The sequence below is a fragment of the Rissa tridactyla genome, chromosome 3 (assembly GCF_028500815.1).
Source record: "Rissa tridactyla isolate bRisTri1 chromosome 3, bRisTri1.patW.cur.20221130, whole genome shotgun sequence".
Lineage (NCBI taxonomy): Eukaryota > Metazoa > Chordata > Aves > Charadriiformes > Laridae > Rissa > Rissa tridactyla.
This window is the reverse complement of record NC_071468.1, coordinates 51,499,635-51,527,512: the sequence shown is the minus strand read 5'-3', so window position 1 is coordinate 51,527,512 and position 27,878 is coordinate 51,499,635. Positions and strand designations below refer to the sequence as shown.

General features: G+C 36.1%; 1 protein-coding gene across 13 annotated transcripts in view; it reads left to right on the top strand.

Moving 5' to 3' along the window:
- Positions 1-27,878, top strand: part of QKI (QKI, KH domain containing RNA binding) — a 163,296-nt gene that overhangs the window by 28,832 nt on the left and 106,586 nt on the right. For all 13 annotated transcript variants that reach the window (XR_008465215.1, XR_008465214.1, XR_008465211.1 and 10 more), the window contains exon 2: positions 9,681-9,823. Coding sequence is in view for 8 of the 13 variants with exons in the window: in XM_054193921.1 (XP_054049896.1) it covers positions 9,681-9,823 (143 nt within the window). In the remaining 5 variants the exon portion in view is untranslated. The remainder of the gene's footprint in view (positions 1-9,680; positions 9,824-27,878) is intronic.

Sequence of the window (27,878 nt, the reverse complement as noted above, 5' to 3'; positions counted from 1 at the left end):
CTTATGAAATAGTACTTCGTATATGTAGAGGCATTGCTTTTACAAATCCTGGATTAGCTTTGTTTTGCTATGCTAGCAGGTTAGAATTAGAGATGTTTGCTTATAACTAATTTCCTTATGATCAGAGAAGTTTCCTCAGTTTTTGGTGTTTCGTATCTAGCAGTATTGAATAGATTTCTTTGTTGATAACTAGTGATCACAGTTATTTTTAGATGTCAGAGGTACAAAAACTTAGTGCCAAAATCCAGGCCTTTGTGACTTTAAAGTGTCTTTGTCAACATCTCAATAGCAGTATAGTATATTTTTTTAATAAAGAATGCATAATGTTAATTCTTCATAACTAATCAGCTACTGTTAACGAATCATTTTTTTTCCTTTAACTCACTGTCTATGTATGGTCTAGATATGTAGCTTTAAATGTGTCAAGTGATCACTGTGTGCATACACTGTAGAAATTCAGCTTTATGACAAGGAAAAGACTGATACAAAGCTATGTGAAAAACTAACAGAGGACATAGGATATGCATCTTCGCTTTCCTATAGTTCCTGAAATACTTCATAGTAGCTACAAAGTTTTGTGTTCCCTCAGATTGCCTTTGTATGTGGAAGATGTGGGAAATGTACTTTGGCCTTAAAACAATTAGTAGAAGACTCCCATGACATCACTGTGTTAGTCAACAGTTAATTATTTTTGGGTGATCATGGGAGTAAAAAAAATGCCCTCACTCCTTTCATACAAAAGACAAAGAACCCATTAACCAATAGAATATTTTCTTGTAATTGCTAAGTCTGTGGAGGATGGTTGTGGATGGTTTCCAAAAGATTGAGAAAATAACCTGCATGTGCTGTACTTTATTCTTTGTAAATGTTAAGATGCACCCTTGGAAATCAGGAAAGAATGTAATGGTGCTGCTATTTAGTTCTTTCAAGTTGTGTTGTTTTTTGTTTTTTTTTTTGTGTAGTTTTCACTATCTGATTTCCTCTCAGTTCCAAGAATAAACAAAACTGAAATTTGGATAACTGCATCAAAATTCTAATTCTCCACTAAACTTCAGAACTGATTATTTGGAGGTTCTCAACCAGGAATTTTTTTCAATTACTTTGTTTCGTTTTGAAGGTTGTAAAATGGCATCTTGCCTTTTTACTTTGAGGTACTCCTGGCACGTACTGGCGGGATAGCATAGGGTGTGTGATTTCTTTGCTGATACTGAGGAGATTCTGATGTGAATTAGGCTACTGTTTTCTGAAGTACTTGGTATACTTTTTGAGCAAATAACCTTCTGGCTTTAACTGGAGAGCTTCCCATTACATGACTTCATAGGTGTTCAACATAAATACAATTTATTTTGTATATTGAAGAAACCTGTAGAAATTGAACACCAATTGACTGTATATGAATGAATGGATTCAAACATAGGGAGCATGCAATAGTGTCTGGGTAGAGAAGGTCCATTGCAGACCAGTCAATTTTCATTGTTCACAAAGAACAATTTCAAAACCAGACAGTAAACTGAGGTAAAATACAGAATGGATGGCTCCTTTCTTTCATCTTTCTGATCATGATTAGTAGTTTGTGCAAAATTGTATTACTGCTGATTCTCCTGCACCAAAGATAGCCAAGTTGTTTATTATTATGGTTAGCTGTCAATCATTTGATTCACACTAGGGGGTATGCAAAAAACAAACAAACAAAAACCTCAAATAGGTTTAGCAGCTAAGTATTGTAACTAAGTATTTGGGGGCAACTTGCTAATAAAGGAAGTTGGAGTAGAAGATTCTTCAAAGTGTAATAATTAAGCCTGATATGAATGTGAGCCACCAAATCTGCTTCAGCAGTTGTGCTGTGCTGATGGACTCTAGTGGAAAATATTTTGAAGAGTTTGATACTGTTAATCTAATCCATGTTGTAAGGAAATCTTGTAACAAGCAGAACAGTATATGTTCATCTACTTTAACTGAGTTATTGTGTAAGCTTGATCTAATGCTGAGGCTTAATAGAGAGATGAATATTCTGGATTTATTTTCCTGATTTTTAATGTTGACTTTTAAAACAATTATCCTCAACTCTTAAAAGTTTAGTTTAGTTGTGCTGTTTTTTGTCTATCAGCTAATTACTCACCTCAAGAAGCTTTCAGTTTTACAAAGATACTCGTTTGGATATGGATGGATAGTGTATGTCAGTTGCTAGATGATGTCAGGTGAAGATACCAAGTAGGCTGCTGAAAGGCTTGTTCAACTGTCCTTTTAGAGACTTCTAAACTGATTTTTATGTTAAAGATTTATATGCTGTTTGGAGCGTAGTACTGGGATATGAGGAGGCATGGGACTTCATCTCAAATGTATGGCTTTTTGAGTTTACCAAGAAAATGAGACGACTGTATTTAGTATTCTTTATATTATTGTCTTAAGTGAATGCAGATTGCCATTGTCAGATGCAATGCAGGGTTGAGGGATTTTTGATCAGACCCGTTCTGGCTGTTCTGACATACCATTGCATTAAATAATGTAAATGCAAGTTTTAGTGAGCGGAAACAAATGCATGACTCTTAAATGCATGCCGTTAATTATGTTAGAGTTCAATGTCATGCTCGAAACCAAAACTGATGATGTATGAAAATTTGTCAGAAGTGGACTGTGTTTTATCAGCTTTGATGCTTGGTCATGTTTGTCTAAATTTTTAATTTTTTACTCTGTATTGCTTTCTGAAGGAAAGATGGTAGGAATCTTTTTTGCTTGATGTTCAGGCATTTCACTGATTAATAGCAGGGGGTGGGTAGGGTAAGCGCTTGCCAATGTTTTAGTCTGTACACTGATGATGCACGCGGGGTACAGGTCCATGTGGCACAATATTAAAAATGACTTGGTTTTTTGCTCGCGTTGCTATTTCTGCTGCATCAGCAATAGTAGAAAACAGCACTGGTGTTAACAGTGAAGACTGTTAAAATTGTGATGAATAAAACCAACTATTTCTTTGCCAAGTAAGCATACTAAAGCTGCTAGATTAGAAAACACATGAGTTGCAATGTTCCACCAATAATAAAGCACTTAAAAGCTTTTTGTTGACGTTTATACAAAGAGAACAGATGAGTGTGCTCTATTTGGTTTTGAAGTCAGTTTGCTGCAAACCTTACAACTGCCCACAACAGAAGGAGTTTTGCAGGCTCTTCTTGCAAAACAAAATGACTGAATTTTGATACCGAGTGTGCTGACAAATTGCTGAAAGTGTTGCCCACTTATCATTGGACTGACAGTTTAATCATTGAAAGGGTACTGCCAGATTGGGCTCAGAGGAACAAAGGAGAAGCAACTAGAGTTCTTCCAAGGCATTAAAAGATGAATTGAAATTTGGAATGCAAACACTTTTTTTTTTGGGAAGGGTTGGGGTGACAGTGCTGCATAACTTGTATGCCATAGCCTCAGTGGTGGTGTCCAGAACTTCTAGATTCTTTTTCATTTCTTCTGAGAGAAAGTGCTGATCAATTCAGGGCATAAATGCAGCGATGTCACATTGTTTTGGTTCCTGATTAAATTTTTTATAATAAAGGTTGTATTTCAATTTGGTATGTCCTATGTCAACAAGGTTCTTTTTGGGCAGGGGGTGAACATCAGCACACCACTCTTGTAGTTTGATCACATGCTCTGTATTAGCTTTCAGAGAGCTTTCAAGACAGTTCATAATCCACCTGCCTTTAGAGATTTTTCAAGAAGACCAGAATATAATAGTCAAATACTTTTTGTGCTTTTTTTCCCTTTCCATTCTTAGTTACATTTTTCAGGTGTTTTGTTTACAATATTATTGGATGCTGTTTGAAGAAAACACTGTGTATTATATAGAACTTACTGGTATCTAGTTGCAGTTGTCTAATTGATGGGTAATGCTTTAATGGACATGGAATGGATTGTCTGCCTGAATAAACCCTGGATCCATAGTCAGTGAATTTGGGTCCTCCAAAGTGTTAATCGTATGTTTGTCTGTTAGAGTGTTTGTAACTTTTGTTTACTAGTTTGGGGACCTATCCGATTGCAAAAGAATTGGAAAAAAATTATTTTGTTGCTTAAAAGTATCTCTTAAATTCCTAAATTGGTGATCCAGCAGCAGCTGTGTGCAGCAAAAATATTTTATAAAAATGTTAACTTTTTGCACGCATTTTGTTGCATTTCACACTTAAAAAAAATAAACTTCTTAGTAGTAAAGAATGAGAAGGGACTTGAATCAGTTTTTTTTTTTCCCTGCCTGTCCCCTCAGCTCAAGGCATGCTGATCTTGTGAATTCGAGTGGACTTGCTAAAGTTGTCTCTGATAGACAGTTATCAGAATTTTTCACTTTTCACAAAAAAATATTGTGGAAATATTGGAGATATTATTTATTTTTGTTGTTTAATGCCATGTTCTGTAAGACACACATTTATTGTAAGGATTAACTTTTCCTGTCAAAACACATAAAACTATGCTGTATGTGGGGAAAAAAAAAAAATCTGGTGTCATCGGTATTTTGGGCATAACTTGATTTCTGTGAGAAAGTAGAAAACTGAAACTGAGTGTTTTATGCATCACTGAGATCCAAGTACCATGTAGATTTTTAGCGATATGAACATAACTGTTTATCACCATACCTCTTACATTTTTAACCGTAAAAAATTTGCTCATAAGTTCGTTTTTTTTTTTTTTTTGCCCCATGTGGAAACTGTCTTGTATTTGAGAATCTTTAAGAGTGTAGTGCTTTGCTTCCCTAAGGAAGCATGCTGACTGGTTTTATAAGATGGTTAGTATTTTGATACATTCTGAATCTCTTGCTGATTGTGGCTATTGGTTTGTTCCACCCACATTTGCTGTGTATTGTAAAAATCAAGAATGATAGATAAGTGGCTCTTCTGTGACAGATGAACAGTTTTCTCAGTTTAAAGAATTAAATTCTGTGTGCATTGATGGCTTAATGTTGTATTAGACTTAGGAAAGGAACATAGGCTGAGAGTGGCATCAGTTTAACTCTGTTTGTTAAACAGCTGTAGCTAAATTGGTGCAAATTGTTAACATCGGAAGATTTATTTTAGTTCTTCAAATTCTTAGTCCTAGTTTAAACTGCAATGAGGAATGCATTGGTTTTAAAACAGTGTCCTGGTCTGTTCTTCTTTCAAAAGAAATTGTAAATAATTTATAATAGGGCTTCATGGTGGGAAATTCTAAAGCTGTGAGCACTGGGGATGAGGGTGGTTTGCAACTCTGAAAGTGGTGGGGGAGGAAGAATTTGAACCTTTTCAGTGATTTCCTACTTTGAATATTCTTGCTGAGTGGTTGATGTAAACCCATTTTACGTTGCAATCCAACAGTCTTAAACACATACTGAGTCTTACTTCCTCTAAGGGAATGATAATTGACAGCTGAAAAGCAGTAACTTCTTGGTGGTTTTTAATGTGATGACAAACATTCATCTGAACACAGTCCGTCATGTGCTCAAGAGGGAGGAATACTTTATCGTTAAGTGTCATGAAGAAATAAAAAAAAAAAAGTACATCTCTGTACAAAGGTAGTCAGTGCAAACAGTGTGTCCTGCTTCAGATCATATCTTAAAAACATTAGAGAGACTGAAAAACACTATCTGTAGGTGAATGAAACAAAAGATTACATTACTTATATAGCTTTTAGGAACAGAGGAAGAAAACTGTTCTCCCGGACCAACATGCATGTCATTGCCCCCGTAGGTGACTATGTCATGCCATATTAAGGTGGAATAAGATATTATATTGAAATCAGTTTGACTTTTTTTTTGAGTCAATTACTCCATTGCCCTGCTGTGAGCAAGACAAAGTTGCCATTTACTGCTAAACTTACAATTTACAGTGTACAGACCAGAGTATTGTTAAAGGTGAATAATGTGGATTTTGAAATTCTTCATAGGAGTTTCTGTTTGTACCTACAGTAGGGATGGGTACTTGGATCTTTTCAGAGAGGCCTATTACTGCATTTGCAGAGCTCACAGGTTTTAGAGGTGTGGTGAAGCTGCTGTATTCTTTTTTTAGCTATGACTACTATTATAATTAAGTATCTCTGCTTACTTAACTCTTTTAAATCCCTAGAGTGTTATAGAACATAATTATCACTGTGGTGTTGAATAGAGGTAAAGTAGTTAGAACTGTACTTAGACGTTCACTTTGAAAGTAAAGCTTGCTTTATTTTTAAATCAGTTGTCTTCCTGTGAGAAATCATGGTGGAAGAATTTGTAAAGAATTGTAAATGCAGAGGAGCTAAAACCTTGCAAATGAATTTGGGAAGTGTGATTTCATGAGAGACATACCAAAGAAGCTTTTGGGAAGGAAAGATGAGACATCGGCTTGGTAGCGTGTAAGAAATGATGTGAAATAAATCTAAAGAAAAGGCTGTTTGCTTGGGTTCCTCTTATTTTTAATGATATGTGAATTCAGTGGAAAAAAAAATAAAAAGCTGTGCTTTGAAGATGTGACCTTCTTACTTTTGTACTACGCCTATCCTCAGATTTTTAAGTATTGTTAAGTATTTCAGAAAAGGATAAAATGGATACTTGCTAGAGGTGAAAGGAGAGTAGAGCTTTTAGCTTTTTCTAATGTGCTGCTAGTGAGGCTTTCTGGAATCTTACTGCACTTCTAATAAACTCTTGAGGGAGGTGCTGGAAATACAATAGCAGATAGTTCTAGAGATATGTGTAACTGCTTGAAGTGAGTGGCAAAGTTGCAAGATAGACTAGAAGCTTGAATTTGGTTTAATGGAGACAGTAAAAGGAAAGATGTGATCAAAATTCATAGTTTTGTATGGACTCTTGCTGAGACACGAGGTGTGATTAAACAAGAGGCAGGTATCTGACAAAACTACTGTTAGTCATAAAAGAAAAAAAGACCTTGAAGATGTGTAAAAAGATCCAGCAGAATCTGGGAAAACACAGGATGCATATTAAGCAGATATACAGCTCTTGAAGTTATTTATTTGGGAGAGTGCTTGTGGTTGGATGGGCTATCAAGTTGGGAAGGAAATAGGTTGTATTTCATCCAGAGTTAGTAGTGAGAGAGAATTGGTGAACTGGAGGTTTGATCTAATTATTTTGTAATTTAAGCAGTAGTACTTTGGTTCTACTAAATACAACATAAGTGGAAAGAGAGACTCCTGGATAGGGTATTATGCAGAAAGGGAGTTTGAAGACCTGATTAGCAGTTAAAGAAAAATTGGGAATGCATGCTTGTTATTTCACCTATTGCTTCTGGATGCTTCTTCTGAGATTTTACGGAAAGTGTTTAAGGCAAGTGAGAAGATAAAATGCCAAGAAGCAGAAGAAAGAGTAGCACTTGAGAAGCCGATGACAATGCTGAGTTAGTGTAGCTGACTGTCCCCATCCTGATGTTTGTTGGTGTTACCAGTGGCTTGAATGTAGAGAGAGAAGATAAAAAACTAGATAGTCAAAGAAAACTATATTTCAGGTGTCTGGTCCTGTAGTAGAGTAGAAAATCCTGAGTTGGTGGGTGTCTTCATTCTATATAACATTTGGGGTGTGATAGATGGCTTAAGTTTCACACAAACCAGAATTCAGTGGTAGTCCTCAAGTCAGCTTATCATACTATCTGTGTGTATTCTGAATGTGTGGCTCTACAGTGTCACAAATGTGACATACAACTATTTGCAAGGGAAAGATTAAAATAAGTGTTCTTTCTCTCCTGTGAAAACTAGAATATCTAAAGTTAGTGATTATATTCTACATGAAAGATACAATTTAAAATGAAATTTTCAGTGCAACTACTCTGTAGCTGCCAAATATAAATAAAAATGACCGTGTTGTACTTACGCTTCAGTACTTCGGCAGACTGCCTAGCTTGTTTCAGTGTAGTGTAAGCTAATGGAAAATCTGAAGGGAATGAAAAGGAAGCAACGTCTGCCAAAAGATAATAATATTTGTTCAAAGAGATGTACTAAAGAATTTCTTTATATACTGAAGCCAGTATAAATACCGCTTGTAGTTCTGAGGATTTTGTGCCTGTTGCCAAAATTGTCAGTGTAGCAGCAGCTGTGGATTTCTTCCTTGAGCTATGATTATATGATGACGAAATTTGTGTTCTCCATTTTAAACAGGTGTTAACCACCAAATCATTATATAGTATACGCAATTGAGTGTGTCAGTTTCCAGTGGAGAAACAACTTGTTCTTGAACATGCAGAGTAAGTTTGTTAGAATTAATTCAGACTAACTCGGTTGAAAATTAGGGCTGCTGCGTTCCAGAGATTTCATTGTTTCTGACGCTCTCCCTCTCCTCCCTAGCTTTTCAAGTGGTGAAATCTTAGCTATAAATCATCTGGCAGAGAAGAAATTCATTATGAAACAGAGGTTATAATAATCTCGTCTGCTGCTAGAATTTCAAGTGACTTCTCGTTTTTGTGGCTTCCTGTGGTCAGATGAAAACACAAATTTTCTGTTTTCAGTTTCATTTCAATTCTGAAGATTTTGAAAGCAGTTGTAACAATTCTAAGTAAAAGGCTGGAAATATTGAAGTCTGTTTTTGCTTTACAACCCACACTGTTATGAGTCTTAATGTGTTGGGAACAATGCCTGTTTAAATGTTAGTTTTCAGTTTGGAACTTGGTTAATACATTAACTTTAAGTAATTCTTTAGTGCTACTGGAATAAACTCTTCGAGAAAATTTTATACTAGTTGGAATTCTGTAAGGTATGAAATGTGGACTTTTTTTTTCTTATAGCAACAATTTAAATACCAGTTTAACAGTTCTAGAAATGAAATACAAGCTCTTACTAAATATATTTTTTTGTTAAATAAGAGAAAGCTTTGTGTTCATTATCAGCTTGTTACAGTTTAGTGGAACTGAACTTTATTTGAATCAAATGATCCATTTTTAACTACTTTGTTTATAACTACTCAACTATGTCTTGCAAGTAAATACCTTAAGGTGTGGGTAATACAAGTTTAATTGGTAGAAATAAGTCCACTTGTGACGTTCCCTGATGCTGTTGAGGAGTTTTTCATTACTTTGCAATGAAGTAGTAGGACTTTTGGGTGTATATAGAGGTTGCCCAGGTCTCTGATACCATACTTGTCTTAATTTTTTCGTTATCTCACTGAGGGTGGTCAGTAAAACAATGTTTACTAGTTTCTTGTCACCCCATGTGTTCAGTAACTGCACCCTTGGGTTGTCAGATTTCTCCCTGCTGAAAGATACACCATTTCATTTCCAAATGCTATAGTTAATCTTGTAAATAGTTCTGTATAGATGCGTTTTTGTATTTTTTGTTTGGTATGGATTTCTAATTTTTTCACTTTCTAGATGCTCTATTATAAAAAATATGTGAGAGAATTGGGTTTTATACACCTTTTAAATTATGTGAACAATGTTGTAAGTGTTCTATATAGCTGCACATAATTTTTACTTCAATAGCTGAATTCCATAAACAGGATGAGGAGGTAGCAAATTTACAGACATGAAGAAAACATTTAAGATGGGTGCTGTAATTTAAAACAAAACAAAAACCCAAACAAACACAAAAACCTAAACAAAACCGGAACAGATTTTTCTTTCAAGTTACCATCAAGCTTACGAAGAGAAGAAGAAAATGGCATTAAGGTTTGGTAAAGATTAGAAAGAGAAGACTGTCATGCTAGATTATAATCTGTTACTGTATTTAATACCTAATATACGTTTTTCCCCCCACAGAAATTAGCAGAGTACGGAAAGACATGTATAACGACACATTAAATGGTAGTACGGAGAAGAGAAGTGCAGAATTACCAGATGCTGTGGGACCTATTGTACAGTTACAAGAGAAACTATATGTGCCTGTAAAAGAATATCCAGATGTAAGTATATCTTTTTAGTCCCTAAATTATTTTTTGATCCTTGTGGTCGTCTTTAAATGTAAATTTCATGTGATGCTACCCTTGGATCACACTGAATTGCTTTTGACAAGATACGTCTTAGGGAAGTAGTGTATATTGCACTTGGTGGCTTGATTTGTAGTGAGTGTGAGTGGAAGAAGGTTGTGTTAAATACCAAACTAGTATGGGTTATAAAGTCGTAGATCTAAGATCTGAATTGTCTTGTTCATTCAGTACTGTCAGTCCTGAGACACTGTGTAGTGAGTTTTATGAGGGAAGTAGCTCTTGGGACAGTGCTTTTTCCTTTTATTATGTGTCTAAAAGTCAGTTAGAGAACCCTTAGTGAGACCCTTCAGAGACCTTTTGGAGACTGTACTTGTTCTCAGTTACTGTTTGTCCCATACCTGTGTAACCAGTTCTGTTGCAGATAGAAATGTCTTTATCTTGGGGTTGTTCCTCCCTCTCCCCCTCCCGCATAAGAAAAGCTCCTTGCTTGCATGCCAATGTTATGTTCTCCATTGGGTGTTCTGTTCCATTGTACACCTACGTTTTTGAGGGAGAATGATTTCATTTAACTAGAAGAACTATTTAGAACTACTGTGGTCTGAATGGTTTCTTAAAATAACTTGGGAAAAATAGTCCTGTCAAAATCTACCCCAACCATTTTTGTTGGTCACTGACAAAATAAGAAATTTTGTTATTCCTCCCTAATAGAATTTAGGGGTCTTGTTGCAGCGGGGGAGTGCAGGGTCCAAGTGAGGCATTTGCACACTGAAGTGGTATAAAGTGGAAGAAAGTACAGAACAGCAAAAAATGGAAGCAACGTTGTGTATTTCTGTGACTTTTCTTTGTATCATTAGTTAGATTAAGCTCTCCAAATTGAGCTTTATTATTTTAATGCTGCTTAGAACGTACAGGCCTCTAAATAAAACCTCATTGTGCCATACTCCATTAAGAAAATTAAGTGCAAGTCATTATTCAGAAAAGAATATTTAGACAATTTTTTCTCCCTTTTTAGTTTTCACAAAGTTGTTTTGTTGCTTTTGGGTTAAAATACCTCTACTGGGAAAAGTGTTCAAAGAATTTGCATTGGCAGTAAGGACATCTCTCTTCCCTTCCCTTCTGTCTTTTTTCCCAAATTAAACATATGCGTATGCATATCCAAATACATATGTGTACACATACGTACATGCATACATATCTCCACACCAAAAACAGTTATTCTTTTGAAGCTCCTTGGAATTACAGATTTTTGAGAGGAACTGTGCTATGCAATTGTTCCGTAAAGCAATGTAAATGGCTCTGTATCTGTATATATCTTAGAGTTATATTGATGATAGTCTTTTTAAAACATAACTTAGTTTTTGAAATTTTGATTTTATAACTTGACAATGTGTCCTTTGCAAAGAGTTGCCTTAATTGTCAGTTGTAGTTTTTACAGAACTTAATGCTTGCTGTACCAGGAACACAAGATAGGAGGAAGAAAAAGGGGTTGGATTTCCTATAATTATTATTAAGGTTTTCCTCTAGAAATCAGAGGTATAGTAGCTTAGCCTCTTCACTGCCAGTTAATTGACAAATATACTGTAAAGAAGCGGGAAAGAGTTTGTCTCTGTTACTGTCAAAGTACTTGTGTAACTTTGGGTGTGCAATTTCTCTAGCTCCTACTAGTTCTTTGTGTGCCTTCAGAAGAATGCCCTCAAAGTGGTCACTAATTTATTTTAATAAACATTTACAAATTCAGAAGTTAGAAAGACTTGTGATTTGTATACATGTGACCTGGAATAAAAAGGTAGTTGGTTCTTTTGAGATGTGTAATGTTTGCTAGAAAATCTACAGCTTCTACCACTGTGGTGGCACATGGCAGTTCAAGCCTCACTGGGGAGCTAAGCACGGCGTTCTCTATGTGCTCCTGCCTGTCTACATGTTGTCTGTGTTTGTTCCTAGCTACTCAGAATGGGGTCTGCACAACCTCAATAATTGGTTAAGCAACTAGAATATACTATTACGTATTTCTACAAGTTAGAAGTTAAATGACCTGCTTTGCGTTCAGGCTAGTACAGCATTCAGAAGGTCTGGAGTACAGTGATTCCAGCTTATCTTAAAAAAAACAAACCTGTAAAATTCACTTGTAAAGATTAATTTCACCTGTAAAGATAATTTCATTGTAATCACACAGTGTTACGTTAAACTTCTTACTCATATCTAGCAATTGATTTAATTGTTATCAGATACAGGGAAGACATGCTGTGCAGACTATCAGAGTGAGCTTGTCAGATAAATCCAGTTAATTTTTTCTATTGCCATCATTCTCTTCCAACTGACAATCTTGTACACCTTACAAAAACATAAAGATGGATAAACTTAAAGATTATGCAGAGAAGAGTGACCAGAAACTGTTTTCTGATGTAGGTTTAATAAATTTTTAATACCAGAAAGGAGAAAAAAATTGACAAACTTTTATGATGTTATAATAAACTTTTATTCTGGTAAATATTTTTGATGTATAATTTTAAGCATATAGATTAGTTGGCTGTAGTGAATACTGAATAGTACTATAGTGCCATTTTGTGCACAGAATCCAAAATTAGTTGAGGCATAAAAAATAATGGTCTGCCATAAGTTTAAACAAACTCATGTTTTATATTTGTGTATAAAAACATACATATATATGTATATGTATAAAAGATGACACTAAATTGTCGTAGCCTACATCACTTTGATATTACTGTTCGACTGTAATTTGGGTACCTACATAAAGGAAAGAATATATAAAATTGAATTACAAAGCTAAAATAAATATATAAAATTCTCTATAGTCTCTTAATAATTTTTTTATATGAATGCATATAGAGTATTTTAATTCTGATTTTTATTCTAAGACCATAGTTGATTGAAGGGTTAACTTTCAAAAAAAATTGATTGTCAGAAACGGTCTCTAGTTTTTAAACGCCAACTATCTAGAGTCTGTATTTCTACTTTTGTACTAATAAGTGGAAGACATGCAAAAATCTTGCTAAATAGTCACTAACTTTCTCTTGTATGTATGTAGTATAAAGAGCGTTTTTTCATGATGTAATCATAATGTGATAAATTGTGTTAACTGTTGGGGTGGTTCGCTTTCTGGCTCATTGTTTTTTCCATTGCAATCTACAGTAATGCAATTGTGTATATTTGTATATGTTATTTTCTTCTAGCACCCTTGGAAGGCGTTACATTTTTATAGACATTTTAGTCTTCAAAATGAGATTGGAGCTACTTTCTTTTCTGAAGCATGTATGTGCTCCTGAAATTTGAGAAATTGTGCAGAAGGCACCCAGAAGATTAAATTCCATTAGTTGTCTGTAATTCACCCTTCAGTTAAAAATGTGTTCTGCACGTAGTTAAATCTCTGTATGCTCATTTAAGTCTTTGGTGTTACAATTTGAAGGCATTTCCAATTCATGGAGAAGTATCTTCCATCAGAGTTCAAAAAAGTAAGAAGAAAAGATGTCAGGAAAATTACTGAGCTCGTAGGAAGCAGAAGAATGGAGGATATGCTATTGTTTGTGGGTGAATAGTTAATAGTCTTAAGCATTTCTTATGCTTCAGATAAATGATTAATTTTCTTGAATTTCCCTAAAGAGCTGAGACTAAACTTTCTGTCTGATATCAATTTAAACAGTTTTTGGAATTAGTACCTACAAATGTTGGACTGAATAAATGTTTTTCTATTATAATCATGGCTTTATTATTAATAAGTACCCTGTTAGCTCTGATTAATGTGAAATTCTCTGTTGGAACTCTTCTGTGCCTCTTCAGTAAAAATGTAAGAACTCAGTAATTATCGCATCTAAAGTAGCATGTCCTTTGAGTATACTGAAGCTCAGAGGCCAGCAGTGATAAACAGCTTGTGCGTACTTTCTGACCATTTTAGTTAAAACTGTTTAATTAGTACAACAGAATGATGAACACAGGGATTCATTTTACTATGGGGAACTTACTGACAAAACGTTTAAATCCTTTTTCAATTTGGTAATATCAGAGTTTAATAGCATCCCTAATATGGATTAGGAAAATGATAACATCCTCTTTATTTATTGTTCTGATTCTTTTACTTAAGCTCTTCATTCCCTAGTGGTAAACAGGGAAGGAGGCTAAAAGAGCTGGCCTTGTTTACCCTTGCAATAGGAAGGAAAGAGAGAATATAATGGGTCTCTGTGAATAAACTTGGGCTACAGAGTACCGGCAGGGCTGAAAGAAGGTTTGGCAGAAGGTTAACTACTGATACAAGTACAAATGTACATGAAAGAACTAAAATAATTTGTTTACTGATTTCCAGGATGAGTGAGATATTTGGAAAAATATTCTAGTAGAAGTCGTGGGAGCAAAAAAGTTAATTTTGAGTTTGAACTTTATATACTTATGAGAGGATTTATGCACTCTGGTTGCAAATGGTAAGGGAATGGATTCATTGAGAAAGGTCCCCTTTGTTTAGATGCTAATAAAATGGAGACATGCCTGGATATTTGTATGAAGCTTTTCTTACTCTTCTGTCTAGTGTTTTATTGGATGTTCTTCCATACTGACCATCTGATTCACCTTTTGAAAGTTAAGTTTCTTTTGAGCCCTGGTTCACACTCAGTAGCTTGTTTTTTGGTTTTGCTTTTTTTTTGGTAGCATCTTGCTGAAAGATGACACACATTGTCATAATTTTATTCAGAAATAAGCCTGTCAAATCTACAGAGCATGTTTGTCCTCGGAGGTAAAAGGATGGAAGACAGTCTAGAATACATTGGAGATAAAAATCTTGTCCTTTAGTTTCTCATGGTAATCTTGCAGGCTCAGCATCAGTTCAGGAGTACCGGTGAACTTGGTCCATATTTCATCCTTGGGAGAGTTTTTTCTTCCCCATTTAACTCTTCGAGTATTGAGTGCAGTTAAATTAGACAAACGATTACCTAGTCATTTCTCTGTTAATAGTCTTATTCCCATTTAATTCTTACTTTCAAATTTTGCTCTTTAACTATTTGCAGATGCTCTGTTTTGCATGTGTGTGTAAACAAACAAACAAAAAAAGGAGGGTAGGGTGGAAGTAAGACAAGTAAAGACTAAGTAAATAGCCCTTTTTTTGGCAAGGGACAGTGTTTCCCTTAATATTTTTCAAAGTAAATTCAGAAATTTGGGAGCAGAAATAAACTGCATCTGGTAAGTCACTATACAGGTCTAACTCCTAAGGGTAGGAATCCTCTAATCTGACATTAACAGCTAGTGCTAGACATTTGGGCAAAGAGGACATGTGGGTGAAGAGGAGTGTGTGTGCAGGGAAGCCAAGTGCTGAAGGAAAGTGGTAAGCTTCTAAATTAGTCTAAACAGTTAGTTTGTAGATGCCTGTTATTTTTCTGTGAACGAAATGTCTGAAATATTAGCTAGAATAAATTAATATTACTAAAAATGGCTAACATAGGGAATTACAAAATTGGAGTTTGCAAAGGATGTGTCCAACTGAACTTTTTGAAGAGCAAGTTAACACCTAGTAGTCAACATCTATCATGCTTAGTTTTGCTTGCATGGTGCCTTTCGTTATGGCTTGTCTCTCAACTGTAGTTATATCTGCAGAGTTATTAGGCTTTCAATGGGCCATTTGTTTGATCAGAGCTGTCTTCTTAATGGCCTCTTTTGTTTTAGAATTCTGCACTTTATGTGCTTGAATTTCTTTAGTTCATGGACTCCAGAAATATTTGAGTATGTGGTTTCGGTTGATCATGTACAACTCTGTTGTGTCAGTTTGTCTATGCTTCATTTTGCTGCACTGTTTTCCCTCAGAACTTCTAGTTTGTGTAGTAGCTCTTGCAAGACTAAGTACCAAAGAGTTGTGTGCAAGTACAAATAATGAAAGGTCAGTTGTGGGGCAGAGAGATTTATGCATTTTTGCTTTTGTTTTTCATTGTTTTTCTGTTCAATCTGTTCTTTGAAGTGTTTATCATAGTAAAGAAGGATTTCATACAGAGAGGAGGAAGTGCTTCAGCATGACATTTTTGCTTGCTGTTGTGAATAGGTTAGGTACACTTGGGTACACCTGCTGAATTTACTGGTATTTTTTTGTGAATTAACATTTTTGTGTATTTTACCTAAGATAGGGGACTGCAGTAAACATGGAAATACATCAGTAAGGGATAAACCCATATTTAATAGAGCAAGGCTGAGCTGTGTTTAAGATACACGTGTAGATTTACAAATTACCATTTAAGTATCAGAATCCCTAGTAGATACACCCAGTTATCTGTCAAGAACAGATCTTTGCTATTCCTCAGAGAGCTGAAGTTGACTTATGAAGGATGGGGTTTGTAGTTGAGAAGTACAATGTTTTAAGGAGGTAGGAAATACATAGAGAAAAAACCCTTTCTTGAGAATGAAGAGGTTTTTAAAGACTCTTTTTTTTTTCCTTTGGTTAGTTGACAAAGGAGACCTATAACACTGAGCTGCTGTACTTTGCCTAAAAACTTAATCTGTCTTAATGCTATCTTCCTTTTCTGTTTTTTGTGGTGGTTTTTTTTTTTTCTTTCTGCCTCCCCACCCATTCCCCCCGGTATCTGGTGGTCAGTAAGCTTTTGACAGGCATATTAGAATTTTCTTCCTTTTTAGTAGCTCTGTAGTTTAGGTATTACTGTTTGTACACTCAGATTTTTATGGAGTTGCCCTTGCAAAAGTAATTCAATACTTTCTTGTCAGAGGACAACATCAGTTCTGTAACTTCATATAGGTAGATCAGTGAAATGCAAGTCTTCACTAATTATGCTTGCTCTGTGTTTCGCTGGGATGCAAAGGCACTGAGCCCCATCCTGAATTGCTCTTAAAAGTAGTTTAGAGTACCAGTCAAAATATCAGACTGATGTTTTCCTTGTATCTCTCCTAAATCATGCTCTCAGCTAAAAATCAGCTTACATGTCCTCAATACTAAAAGGTCTGTTATTTATTGCTACAATAAGTCTGCCCGTAAGCCTTGGGGGGTGCATATTAATAAGAAAAAAAAATTGCCTTTTAAGCAAGAATATAGACTAGGGTTTTTTAAGAAGTTTTTAGGTTCTGCTGTTTCTGAAGTCCTTAACTTATTAATACATTTTAAAGTGTATATCACTTGTCAAGGAAAAGTCTTCAGTGTAATGTTGCAATTATGGCATTCATTTCCGATTTGAATTTGATCTATAATTCAAAAGAACAGGATTGTTGTTTCTCTGCATTTGCATCTCATTGATGTTGGTCACTTGGTCTTTTTCCATGATTCTTGTTGGGAGGAAGATTGTACACAAATAGCAGCTTGTGGAGTAAACTTTCTGTTAAGAACTTTTCTTTCTCTTTCCATGTTTTGTTTCATAGCTTAGGAAATGTTGTTTACCTGCCTTAGTTTTGAACATTGGATTTAGAACAAAGCACAAATGCTACCTCAATAGATATCTCTGCATAGGAGATTCTGAGACTGTGTAGCTAATAGGTATTCATCCGTTTTTTTAAAGCCACTAAGAACAGTAGTTGGACACGATTGTTTCAGTTACTTTGGCATGATATTAATACACAATTCTAAGCTTTTATATGTTTTTGGTTGGTTTTTTTAGAAAAACTTATTTTTAGAAAAATAATGCTGGTTGATGAGCAGCCAGAGTTTCTTTTTACACCTTACTTGCACTCATTTTAGTTGTTTCTTATAGAATCATAGAATAGTTTGGATTGGAAGAGAACTTTAAAGGTCATCTAGTCCAACCTCCCCTGCAATGAGCAGGGGACATCTTCAACTAGATGAGGTTGCTCAGAGCCCTGTCCAACCCAACCTTGAATGTTCCAGGGATGGAGCATCTGCCTCTGGGCAACCTGGGCCAGTGTTTCATCATCCCCATTATAAAAAATTTCTTCCTTATATCTAGTCTGAATCTTCCCTCTTGTAGTTTAAAACCATTACCCCTTGTCTTACCACAACAGGCCCTGCTAAAAAGTTTGTCCTCATCTTTCTTATAAGCCCCCTTTTAAGTACTGAAGGGCTGCAATAAAGTCTCCCTGGATCCTTCTCTTCTCCCGGCTGAACAACTACAACTCCCTCTGCCTGTCCTCATAGCAGAGGTGTTCCATCCCTCTGATTTTTGTGGCCCTCCTCTGGACCCACTCCATGTCTTTCCTGTGCTGAGGCCTCCAAAGCTGGACACAGTACTCCAGATGGGGTCTCACAAGAATGGAGCAGAGGAGCAAAATCACCTCCCCTGACCTGCTGGCCATGCTTCTTTTGATGCAGTCGAGAATACGGTTGGCTTTCTGGGCTGCAAGCACACATTGTCGGCTCATGTCCAGCTTTTCAACCACCAGTATGCACAAGTCCTCCTTGGCTGTGCTGCTCTCAATCCCTTCATCTCCCAGCCTGTATTGATACTGGGGGTTGCCCCGACCCAGTTCAGGACCCTGCACTTGGCCTTGTTGAACCTCATGAGGTTCACAGAGGCCCACTTCTTGAGGTTGTCTAGGTCCCTCTGTGTGGCATAGTGTCTCTCAGGCATGTCAACTGTACCACTCAGCTTGGTGTCATCCGCAAACTTGCTGAGGGTGCACTCGATCCCACTGTCTATGTTATCAATGAAGATATTGAACAGTACTGGTCCCAATATGGACCACTGAGGGACACCACTTGTCACTGATCTCTATCTGGACATTGATCCATTGACCACCACCCTCTGGATGCGACCATCCAACCAGTTCCTCATCCACTGAATGGTCTACCCATCGAATCTGTACTTTTCCAATTTAGAGAGAAGGACATTGTGGGAGACCCTATCAAAGGCCTTACGGAAGTCCAGATAGATTACATCCATGCATCTTCCCTCATCCACTGATGCAGTCCTCCATCATAGAAGGCCACAAGGTTGGTCATGCAGGACTTGCCCTTGGTGAAGCCATGCTGATTGTCTCGAATCACGTCCCTGTCCTCCATCTGCCTTAGCATAGCTTCTGGGAGGATCTGTTCGATGATATTCCCAGGCACACAGGTGAGGCTTACAAGTCGGTAGTTTCCAGGGTCCTCCTTTCTACCCTTTCTAAAATGGATGCAATGTTCCCCTTTTTCCAGTCACTGGGGACTTCACCTGACTGCTGTGACTTTTCAAATGCCATGGAGAGTGGCTTGGCAACTACATCAGCCACTTCCCTCAGGACTCTGCGATGCATCTCACCAGGTCCCATAGATTTCTCTATGTTCAGGTTCCTCATGTGGTCATGAACCTGATCTTATCTTACAGTGGGAGGGACTTTGCTCCCCCTGTCCCTGTCTTGCGGTCCATCCACTTGAGAGGTGTGGGGAGAGAGGTTGCTGGTGAAGACTGAGGCGAAAAAGTTGTTGAGTACCTACCTCAGCCTTCTCCTTGTCCATTGTTTTTAGTTTGCCAGTCTTGTTCATTAGGGGTGGTACACTTTCTTTAACCTTCCTTTTCTGGCTTACATACCTGTAGAAACCCTTCTTACTATTTTTTGTGCCCCTTGACAACTTCAGGACTAGCTGCACCTTGGCCTTCCTGACCCCACCCCTGCACAACTAGCACCCCTGCACAACTGGTCAGCATCCCTATATTCTTCCCAGGGTACCTGTCCCTGCTTCCACTGCCTGTGCGTCTCTTTCTTGCCCTATAGTTTGACCAGCAGGTCTCGACTCATCCATGCTGTTCTCTTGTCTTACACTTTATGATATAGTATAGTACCCCCTGTCTTCTGGGAAGGCTCATGCACCTGTCCTAATGGTCTATATTCATCCACCCAACACTTAATTTTAAGTTGCTTAGGTTGATTAATGCTTTTTCAGAAGCTCCTGTTTCTTTAGGGTACTGATGTAATCTTGATCAATATCTTTCACCTATGGGGTTTATAAACAATCAGATCATACTGACCTAAAATTCAAGTTCATTCTAGTTACAAACACGATGATCTGTAGTGTCAAAGGATACTGAGGGCTTTGTCCTGTTGTCAGTGATAAAGGGATTGCTTGCTCTGGGAAGATTGTCAACTGAATTATGATTTACAGTTGTCTTAAATATGCGGCAGTTTCTCAGATTATTTTTTTTTCCCCGCCAAGTAAACATGATCTATAAATGTGAATGCTGTATGACACAGGTATGTCTGTATTGCTCTTCTAAGTTTATTGTGATTAGTGGAAACGACCAATTGTTATCTTGTTAATGTATCTTAAGTACTGATGATAATGAATATAGTATTCAAGTTAACTTTAAACTTCTGGGTCATACTGTTTAACCTAATTGTTTGAATTTTATAGTTTGAACTCATTTGACTGTGTTTGATTACTGTTGTTCTTAAAGTGATTTTTAAAGTGGCTGTCACCTGCATTAAAAGTAAAGCAAAGTTGCTGTCACTCAACACAAATACTAAGATAGTGTATCTTCAGCTTTGATCTCTTTAGATTTTTTTACTAGTTAATCTGGCCAAAATAATACTTTGCATCTTTTTTTTTTTTATTTCTTCCGCAAGTGCAGATGTTGTCCTTGATACCTGGAAAGTTGTAAACAAGGGCTTGTGAGTCCTTCTGAAGGATTTCATTTTCTTTAGGGAGTCAGCTGGTGGGCAACCTGAACAACCTGGAACTCTGGCTTTGTAGCGTACGTAGGGATGGAAGATAACTTAGGATATAGAGATGTATGTTACTACGGACAGGTAGATTGGCATATAAACCTGAAGTGCATCTTAAAGCTTTGTAATAAGTCTTTCTTATGCCTTTTTTTCCGTGGTTAAATGAGGTAGTTCCTCTTTTGCAGTGACTGTGGTGGTGGTGGTCATAACAGAACAGTAATGTCTGTCTGTCTCCTTACTTTAAAAGCCCCTGGGTAAAAGGCAAAAGCTAGTTAGAAATGAAGCCTGAAGGTAGGAATTGTGATATACTGCTATTTCAGTAGTGTTGTAGTTGTAAGTGTTTAGGATAATATGATTTTATATGCAAAGGTGCTATTATTACTGTAATACTAGACTGTGATACTGCTGCTCTGTAGTGTTTGGTGCTGGCTGAAGCATATATCTTTGTAGTGCGTATGTCGTGAGACTTGTACCCTTAAACGCTCCCGACCAGTTGGGCTTTTTAAGGTGTTTCAGGCACTTTTCAGTTTTGCCTCATTTGTCTTTTTATGTATTACCTTCTTGCAGATAGAGCAAAGAGTTAAGGTTTGGTAATGTAACAGCTTTTAGCAGAAGTCATTTAAAGCAGACAAGGTGGATTACACCTCAAGGTGCTAAAGGAAATATTCAGAGGGCTATAACTTGGGATACCTTCTGCATTTCTGACCTGTTCTCCCGCAGTTTTGGGCTTGAGTTTTGCAAACTTACTGATTCTGGCAGCTTTAGATGTATATTGAACACTCTTGTAACAGCCTTTTCTAGAGGCTTGGGGGTTGGACTAGATGACCTTTTAAAGGTCCCTTCCAACCCAGCAGATTCTATGATTTTCAGAAGGTGAACAGAATTGTTCAATTTTTTACTTTAAATTAAGACTAAACATTGAGAACCCTATTTATGATTTTTCTTTTAGAAGAAATAATTGAACAACAGCAAGTAGGCATTGAAAACTTGCTGGTCTGTCTTCTTTTACACTTGGTTGGTAGCATGTCACCTGAAGTCTGTAGTAGAATGGCAAACTACCAATTACATAACCCTACTGTTTTTTTCTCTACACTTTTGGGAGGGAGATTGCTTTTGTTTTGTTGAAGCAATTTAAAATTACTTTCTGTGATGTGTTGCAGTATTTTCATGGCATGAAATTCTAGTTTGGTAAATCAACTCCTAATGAATCTAATGCAGTGCAAACTGTGTACATGGAAGTTGATGGCAATGTACAAAGGCCCTATGGCTAAGCATTATAATTCTCTGTTTTAAGTCACGAGTTTTTGTAGTTCTGATTGTTGAAATACTTGGTGCCTTTTCAATATATTTAAAGATATAAATAGGTATTTCAGACATTGATTTGTCCCAAACTAGGTAAGAATTCTGATTTCACCTGCCATGAATTCATATAAATCAGTTTGTTTCTACTGTAAAACTTTAATTCTATGAATGAGATTGCAGTTGTGTTACCAATACATGAATGTGTGTAAAAGTAAAGGAACAAAGTAAAAATTTGTTTATGTTTAAACACAAAAAACATGTTTATGTTTAGGAAGGTTAAATACCTTAATTTTTCACTCACTTCAGAAATTTCATAAAATGCATTTTTCCCCAAATATCTTGGTTGAATGTGGTAACTTTCATCGCAGCTGTCATTGGTAATGCCTACCTTCGTTCACCCTTTATCCGCAAAATGATACTATGCATCTTTCTCATGAGTTTAGTTGCTCTGTTGCTTGGTGTGTTGCTTTACCTTTTTTCTTTTTTCTTTTTTGAACTTTGCTTGTCAAAGAGAGTGCTATTGTGGAGGAAAAAATAGTAATTACTGTTTATATAATACAACTTTAGGGTCTTCTGATTTGGGAGTGTGTAATTTCTGTGTTTCCTCCCACCTTTCAAGGTGACTAATAAACTTATTTTCGGAACTTAGAATTATAGAACACTGAATAATTCAGCATAAAGCCTATTGCCTGAAAGGGATGCAGAACTTTGTCTGAAATTCCAGTAACTAATAAGATGAAATTAAGTGGTTATTGAGCACCTCTCCTTTGCATAAACTTAAGTATAACCTCAAAGCCTGTTTCTGCTTGGTCAGCTCTTCCTTTTGGGGGGAGGAAAAGTGACTGCATTTCTCTGATAATTTTAAAAAAGGGAATGGTGTCCCATAAGTATAAGAATTTCCATTTCTGCAAAGTATTTGTAACAACAGTATCACCATCTGCAATGGTGCTCCAATTTAAACATATCTTTCTCACTTCTAATTACTGAGAATTGGAAGTAGTCTACAGCAAAATTGCCAACTTTAAGTGCCTTGGGTAGTGTCACATGTAGTCACATCTAATTAAAAGGTATTATTATGGAAATTAGTTGTTGGACTGTATATCCTGAGGATCCTTTGTTACTGGAATATGAGTTTAATGATGTAAACTGTGAGGCTTAGAGGGCACTGCTGGAACCTACAATTAGGTTTTGGAGACCGATTTACACACAGCACAACTTGTTAATTCTCTAGATAAATGTGTCACGATTCCCAAGTAGAGCATGGAATTGAACAATTTTTACTCATCTCCTGGTGTTATTGAAACTGATGTCTTGTCACTGTTCTGAAAACCCCGTCTTAGTGAATAGGATGAAACAGATTATTCACTATCTCACTTAAGCATGCCTACTATTAGATTGTTCACGGGATCTGACTTCCTGAAAGAGTTTCTGTTAACAATCTTTCAATTACTGTTTAAAGGTTTTTATGACCGCTTAAAGGAGGAAACTACCAAACTGTACTGTGGGCCTTTAAATCATTGCAAATGGGCCTCTAATGATAACAGAGATTCCTATTTTAAAACCATGAAATTGTTAATTTGTCTATCTTTACAGCTTTCTCACTTATGTTGATAATTCGAAGCAATTTAAAATCCAATTATTTCCAAAATATGACAGTAATTAGATTAGTGTTTTTACATGAACAGGACATGTAGCATAAAATTCATTTTGAGGGCTATTATTTTATAGTTACTTGAAATGGAATTGAAACTACCCTATTAAGAATTTCTTTCAACTTGTGGCATAAGGAAAAGGGTTAATGTCTAAAACAATCTTAAATGGAAAGCAAATGTGACTTTAACGCGTGGTTTGTATTAGTAGGTATGAAAAGTATTGAGAAAGCAGAGGTGAAGCAAATAGCGCAAATTAATATAGCGCGAACGGGAGGATTTCTGTCCTATTAGGTGAAGAAAAAATAACGCTAATTAAACATGCTAGAAGAACAAAGTGCTCTTTCACTAAAGATCTAAAGTTAATGTTTGTATAAACAAGTACACAATTTAAAAACACTGAAAATGAGATCAGAAAGGACTTGGGGGGACAAAACCCAAAATATTTTTCACCTTGAGTATGTTTGACAAGGCATGGCTTTTGTCTCTGGTAACTGATAAGGTCTCTGCTTTGTTGTTGTGTGTTCTTGTACCTCCTGGCTGCTGATCCAGCCCGCTGTGTTGTCAACTCGGTGAGGAATGTCAGCAGAGTGGAGCAAAAGGGACATTAAATGGCTGACACTGAGGGATGGCAATAAATGAGATGGGAGCTAAATATATATGTTTGTGACATTCTAGCAGCTGGCTTAAGTCCTGCTGTTTGTTGCTTGGGTATGCTAGCCTTAAAAAGGAAGAGAATGCATTGTAGCACGAGGAAGAAAAAAACAGCTGGTGGCTTATCAGTCAGCCCTAATGACAGAGAAGGTTAGAGTTTGGAAGGACAAACTTTGAAAGAGGGCTTTTATTAGTAACATAAAATCTTAATTTTATAACAATAGTTTTATAAAACTCATCTAAAGTTTTCCTTTGCAGTTTTCTGTGGCTTGTTCAATGCAAAAAAAAAAAAAAAAAATACTTAATTTACTTTCAAAGAAAGTTATTTTTAAAAATAAATAACTTTTGATTCAAGCCGTTTGTTAGATGATTTTACGTTAACATTCTTTTGATGTTTTCTCACTCCTTAATGGGACTCTTCGGAAACATTTTGATACTTGATTAAGTACCTTGCAGGTTAGTACTTAATTTAGAAAAAAAAAAAGTTTATTTTTTTAAGCGTGAATGCTCTCAAATGGTATAAATTTTATATAACTTAATCTCCCCCTTTATTAGAGATTTAGAAAAGTATCATGTGGTTTAAGTGTTATTTTATATTTGATACATTTTAGAAGTGAAAGTTAATGTTTGGAAAAATCGGTGTTTAATTGCTTAAAAGGTTCATATTTGGTATGTAACTTGTAACTACATCTAGTTCTTTTACATGCAGTAAAGGCTGTTAGAATGTAAGCTTGAAATGAGTCCAGCACCTTAGTTGTAAGATTAATCCTGCTTGATGCTGTTTGCTGCTTCTTGTTGATTGAGGTTTCTACTGTATCTTCTCAAGAACTTGTTTAGTTCTTGAACCCGAACTTGATTGTTTCTCCTGGCTTACAGCTGTCAGTTGACCCAAAGAGAAGTGAAAAGCAAAACCTCCTTTATGGCTCCTCAACAGGTAAACTGGTAATGAACAAGCCTTTTCATGTCTGTGTTGGTGGGGCACCCTAGAGGCAGTTCTCTGCTGGGCGTAGCAGGTGAGAAGGAGTGGACTCAGCCTTTCCCTAAAAGAAGTTGTGGGCTAAAGAGGGTGAATCTGTAGTCCAACATAAAAGCCTTTAGTGGAAAGTACTTTGCCATTTTTTTTTTATCTTAAATGTGGACAGGCTCCTTGTGCAGCAGCAGAGTCTGACCCGGTGGGAAGAGATCGGGAAATTCTGGTATGCCTTCTTCCTTAAAGTTTGTTGGAGTGTTTGTAGAAGGGAGGCGTAGCCCAGGAGCTTAGTGGCAGCTTTTAGAAGACTGCAACAATGATAGATGAGTCTCATTTGTCTTAATGTTTAGAGCTGTTTTTTTTCCCATGATAGGAGCAGCTTCTCCTTGTTACAATAGTACTATCAGAGTGGTTTCCTATCAATTTGAGATGGTCTTGCATTCATTTATTGGTTTTGTATGTGTTTATCTTTTCTACAGGGAGTACTAAAATAGGTATGCAAAAGTTCAGGTGGACTGTACGTAGCATGATGATGCACCAGATACGGTTTTCAGGCCTTAAGTAAAAGAGATTAGAGAGATTTGAGCTTCTTTCCTCAGGGAATTTGATTTATTGTGTTTAATCATATTTATATTTTTTTTGTGTACCTCTGTGTAGAGATTGATGGCTGTGGAGCTATATAGTCATTTGAAAATCTTGTCTTGTGTTTAGTACATGATACCATTTATGAAGTGCTGGTTACCTTTTGAATTAGCACAGCAGCCCTTCGTGGTTCTCCATTTTGAATTCTGTAAGTTTTTTAGGTCAATGCAAATATTATATATGTGATACATTATACAAAAATAGCAAAATGAGTATCAGCAAAATTATAGCTAATTTAATAAACTTACCTTTATTGCTTTTATCTAACACAAGTGCTGATCGTTTATAATATTAGCTTTTTTTACAAGTGATTATTTATTTCTGTACAGTAAAAACCAGAAGCACACAGCCTTTATAGTTTTGTGTTAGAGGTCAGTAATTTAAGTTATTCTTAAATTAATTCTCTCAGACTTTGTGGTCCATTTATCTGACTTCTGCTGCTTCTATTTAAAACAGATTAAGCAGTGCAACTTCTGCAGCGCGTTAAAGTTTCTTGACTCTTTGACAATACACTGTAAGGTCGTTATGGTGGCAGTGTATCATTCATTTTCACAAAAAATTTAGATCTGCCTTTTGGTTTGTTTGGATTCCTTTCTAGCTTCCATCTGAAGCTTGCATTATCTAATGGCAAAATTATATGATGGAGGTGTAATCTTGCTACAGAAAAATGAAAAAGGAAAAAAAAATTCCTTATACAATCCTAGGACAGTAAAACTCCTTAGTAATCACTTAATTATTAACTAAATGGTAAATGTCTTGGCATAAATGTTTAAGTCGTGAGTTAATGTTTAGAAAACTGAATTGAATATTGGTTAGATGTGGTAATTTTTCAGATCTAGTAGATTAGGATAGAATGACCTTCAAAATAGCCAAAGAATTTGTGAACAAATGCTGTTAGCTCTTTAGCAGCTAATCTGGCAACACAGTGCCCTTGAGATTAAAGATACTATGTTTGTGTTAACATATAAAAACTTCTTTTCCCCCATCTTTTTTGGCTTTGATAAGACTTGTACTCATTGTGTTTAAAAAATCAGGTGGAATCTTCTGCCTAGATGAGCAGAAAATAAATTTTTCTGGGAAGACTGTGTTATATTTTGTTGCTGAATGTGTGGATGAAAATTATGTTGGAACACTAGACAACAAGAGAAATTTATTTTGAATATTTTTATTTTTGGATGTACACAAATTATGACATCCTGAATTCTTATGGCTGAATTTTGATAATGAGTTCTGACAGATACCTAGTTCAAACAGATAACAAAGGAAACTGTATGTTGGCTTCTCTGTCTAGTTGTAATGCAATCTGTTAACTAGGCTTGGCTACTGATGACGTTATGTCTTTAGTCGTGTGCATTAGGACTTCTGTGCTAAAACTTAAGTGTTACTTAGATAAATTTCTAGCTATCATGTTAACATTCCATTAAAAAATTTGAACATCTGAATGAAACATCAAGTATTTAATGTGAATACTTGATAATTTACTCAGGTTCTCTTATAAGATGCAGTTTAAGAATTTAGAGGAAAGAAGTTATATACTTCAGTGTGTTACTTTTTTTTTTTTTTTTAATCTGTGCTCTAGGATTTCTTTTTTTCTTTAAAAAAGAAAGCTCTATTACCATTATTAAAATGACCTGGAAAGCTAGCCCTATTTCCTCCTCCCCGCGCCCCCCTTCCCCCCCGCCCTTCTCTTTTATAGATCTGATCCATTGTATTTACATGGGGTTTCTAAAGCTGTTTGTCAGTTAAACAAGCTCTCAAAGCCTTCAGCACAGGGGTTATTAGAGGTGAATAATGTGGATTTAAAGGATTTAGTAATTCATTCTAAATCCCAGCTATACTTTTAAATGCATTTTTATTTTTTGCCTTTTTTTTTTAAAGGAGCACTTTAAGCATTAGGATGGAGTCTGCTGAGTAAAAACTGTATTTTATTGACATCACATGGATAATCTGGTTTGTCTAGTTTACAGCTGCAGTGATCAGAAAAAGATTCTTAGCTTTTTCAGTGATCACCGGTGGCTGATATTCTGCTCAGTCAGAAACAAATGTAACTAATCTGGTAATTGGCAAGTCAACTCCAGAAATAAAACTGACCCTGCAGAATTGTGGCATCTTTAAATGGAATAAATTGATGTTTTTATTTTAAGATGGTTATGTTCTTTAATGTTGCTGTGCTCTCTTGGGGCTTTAACTGTACAGTACTGCTTCATGTAAGCAATTTAATTTTTATTGT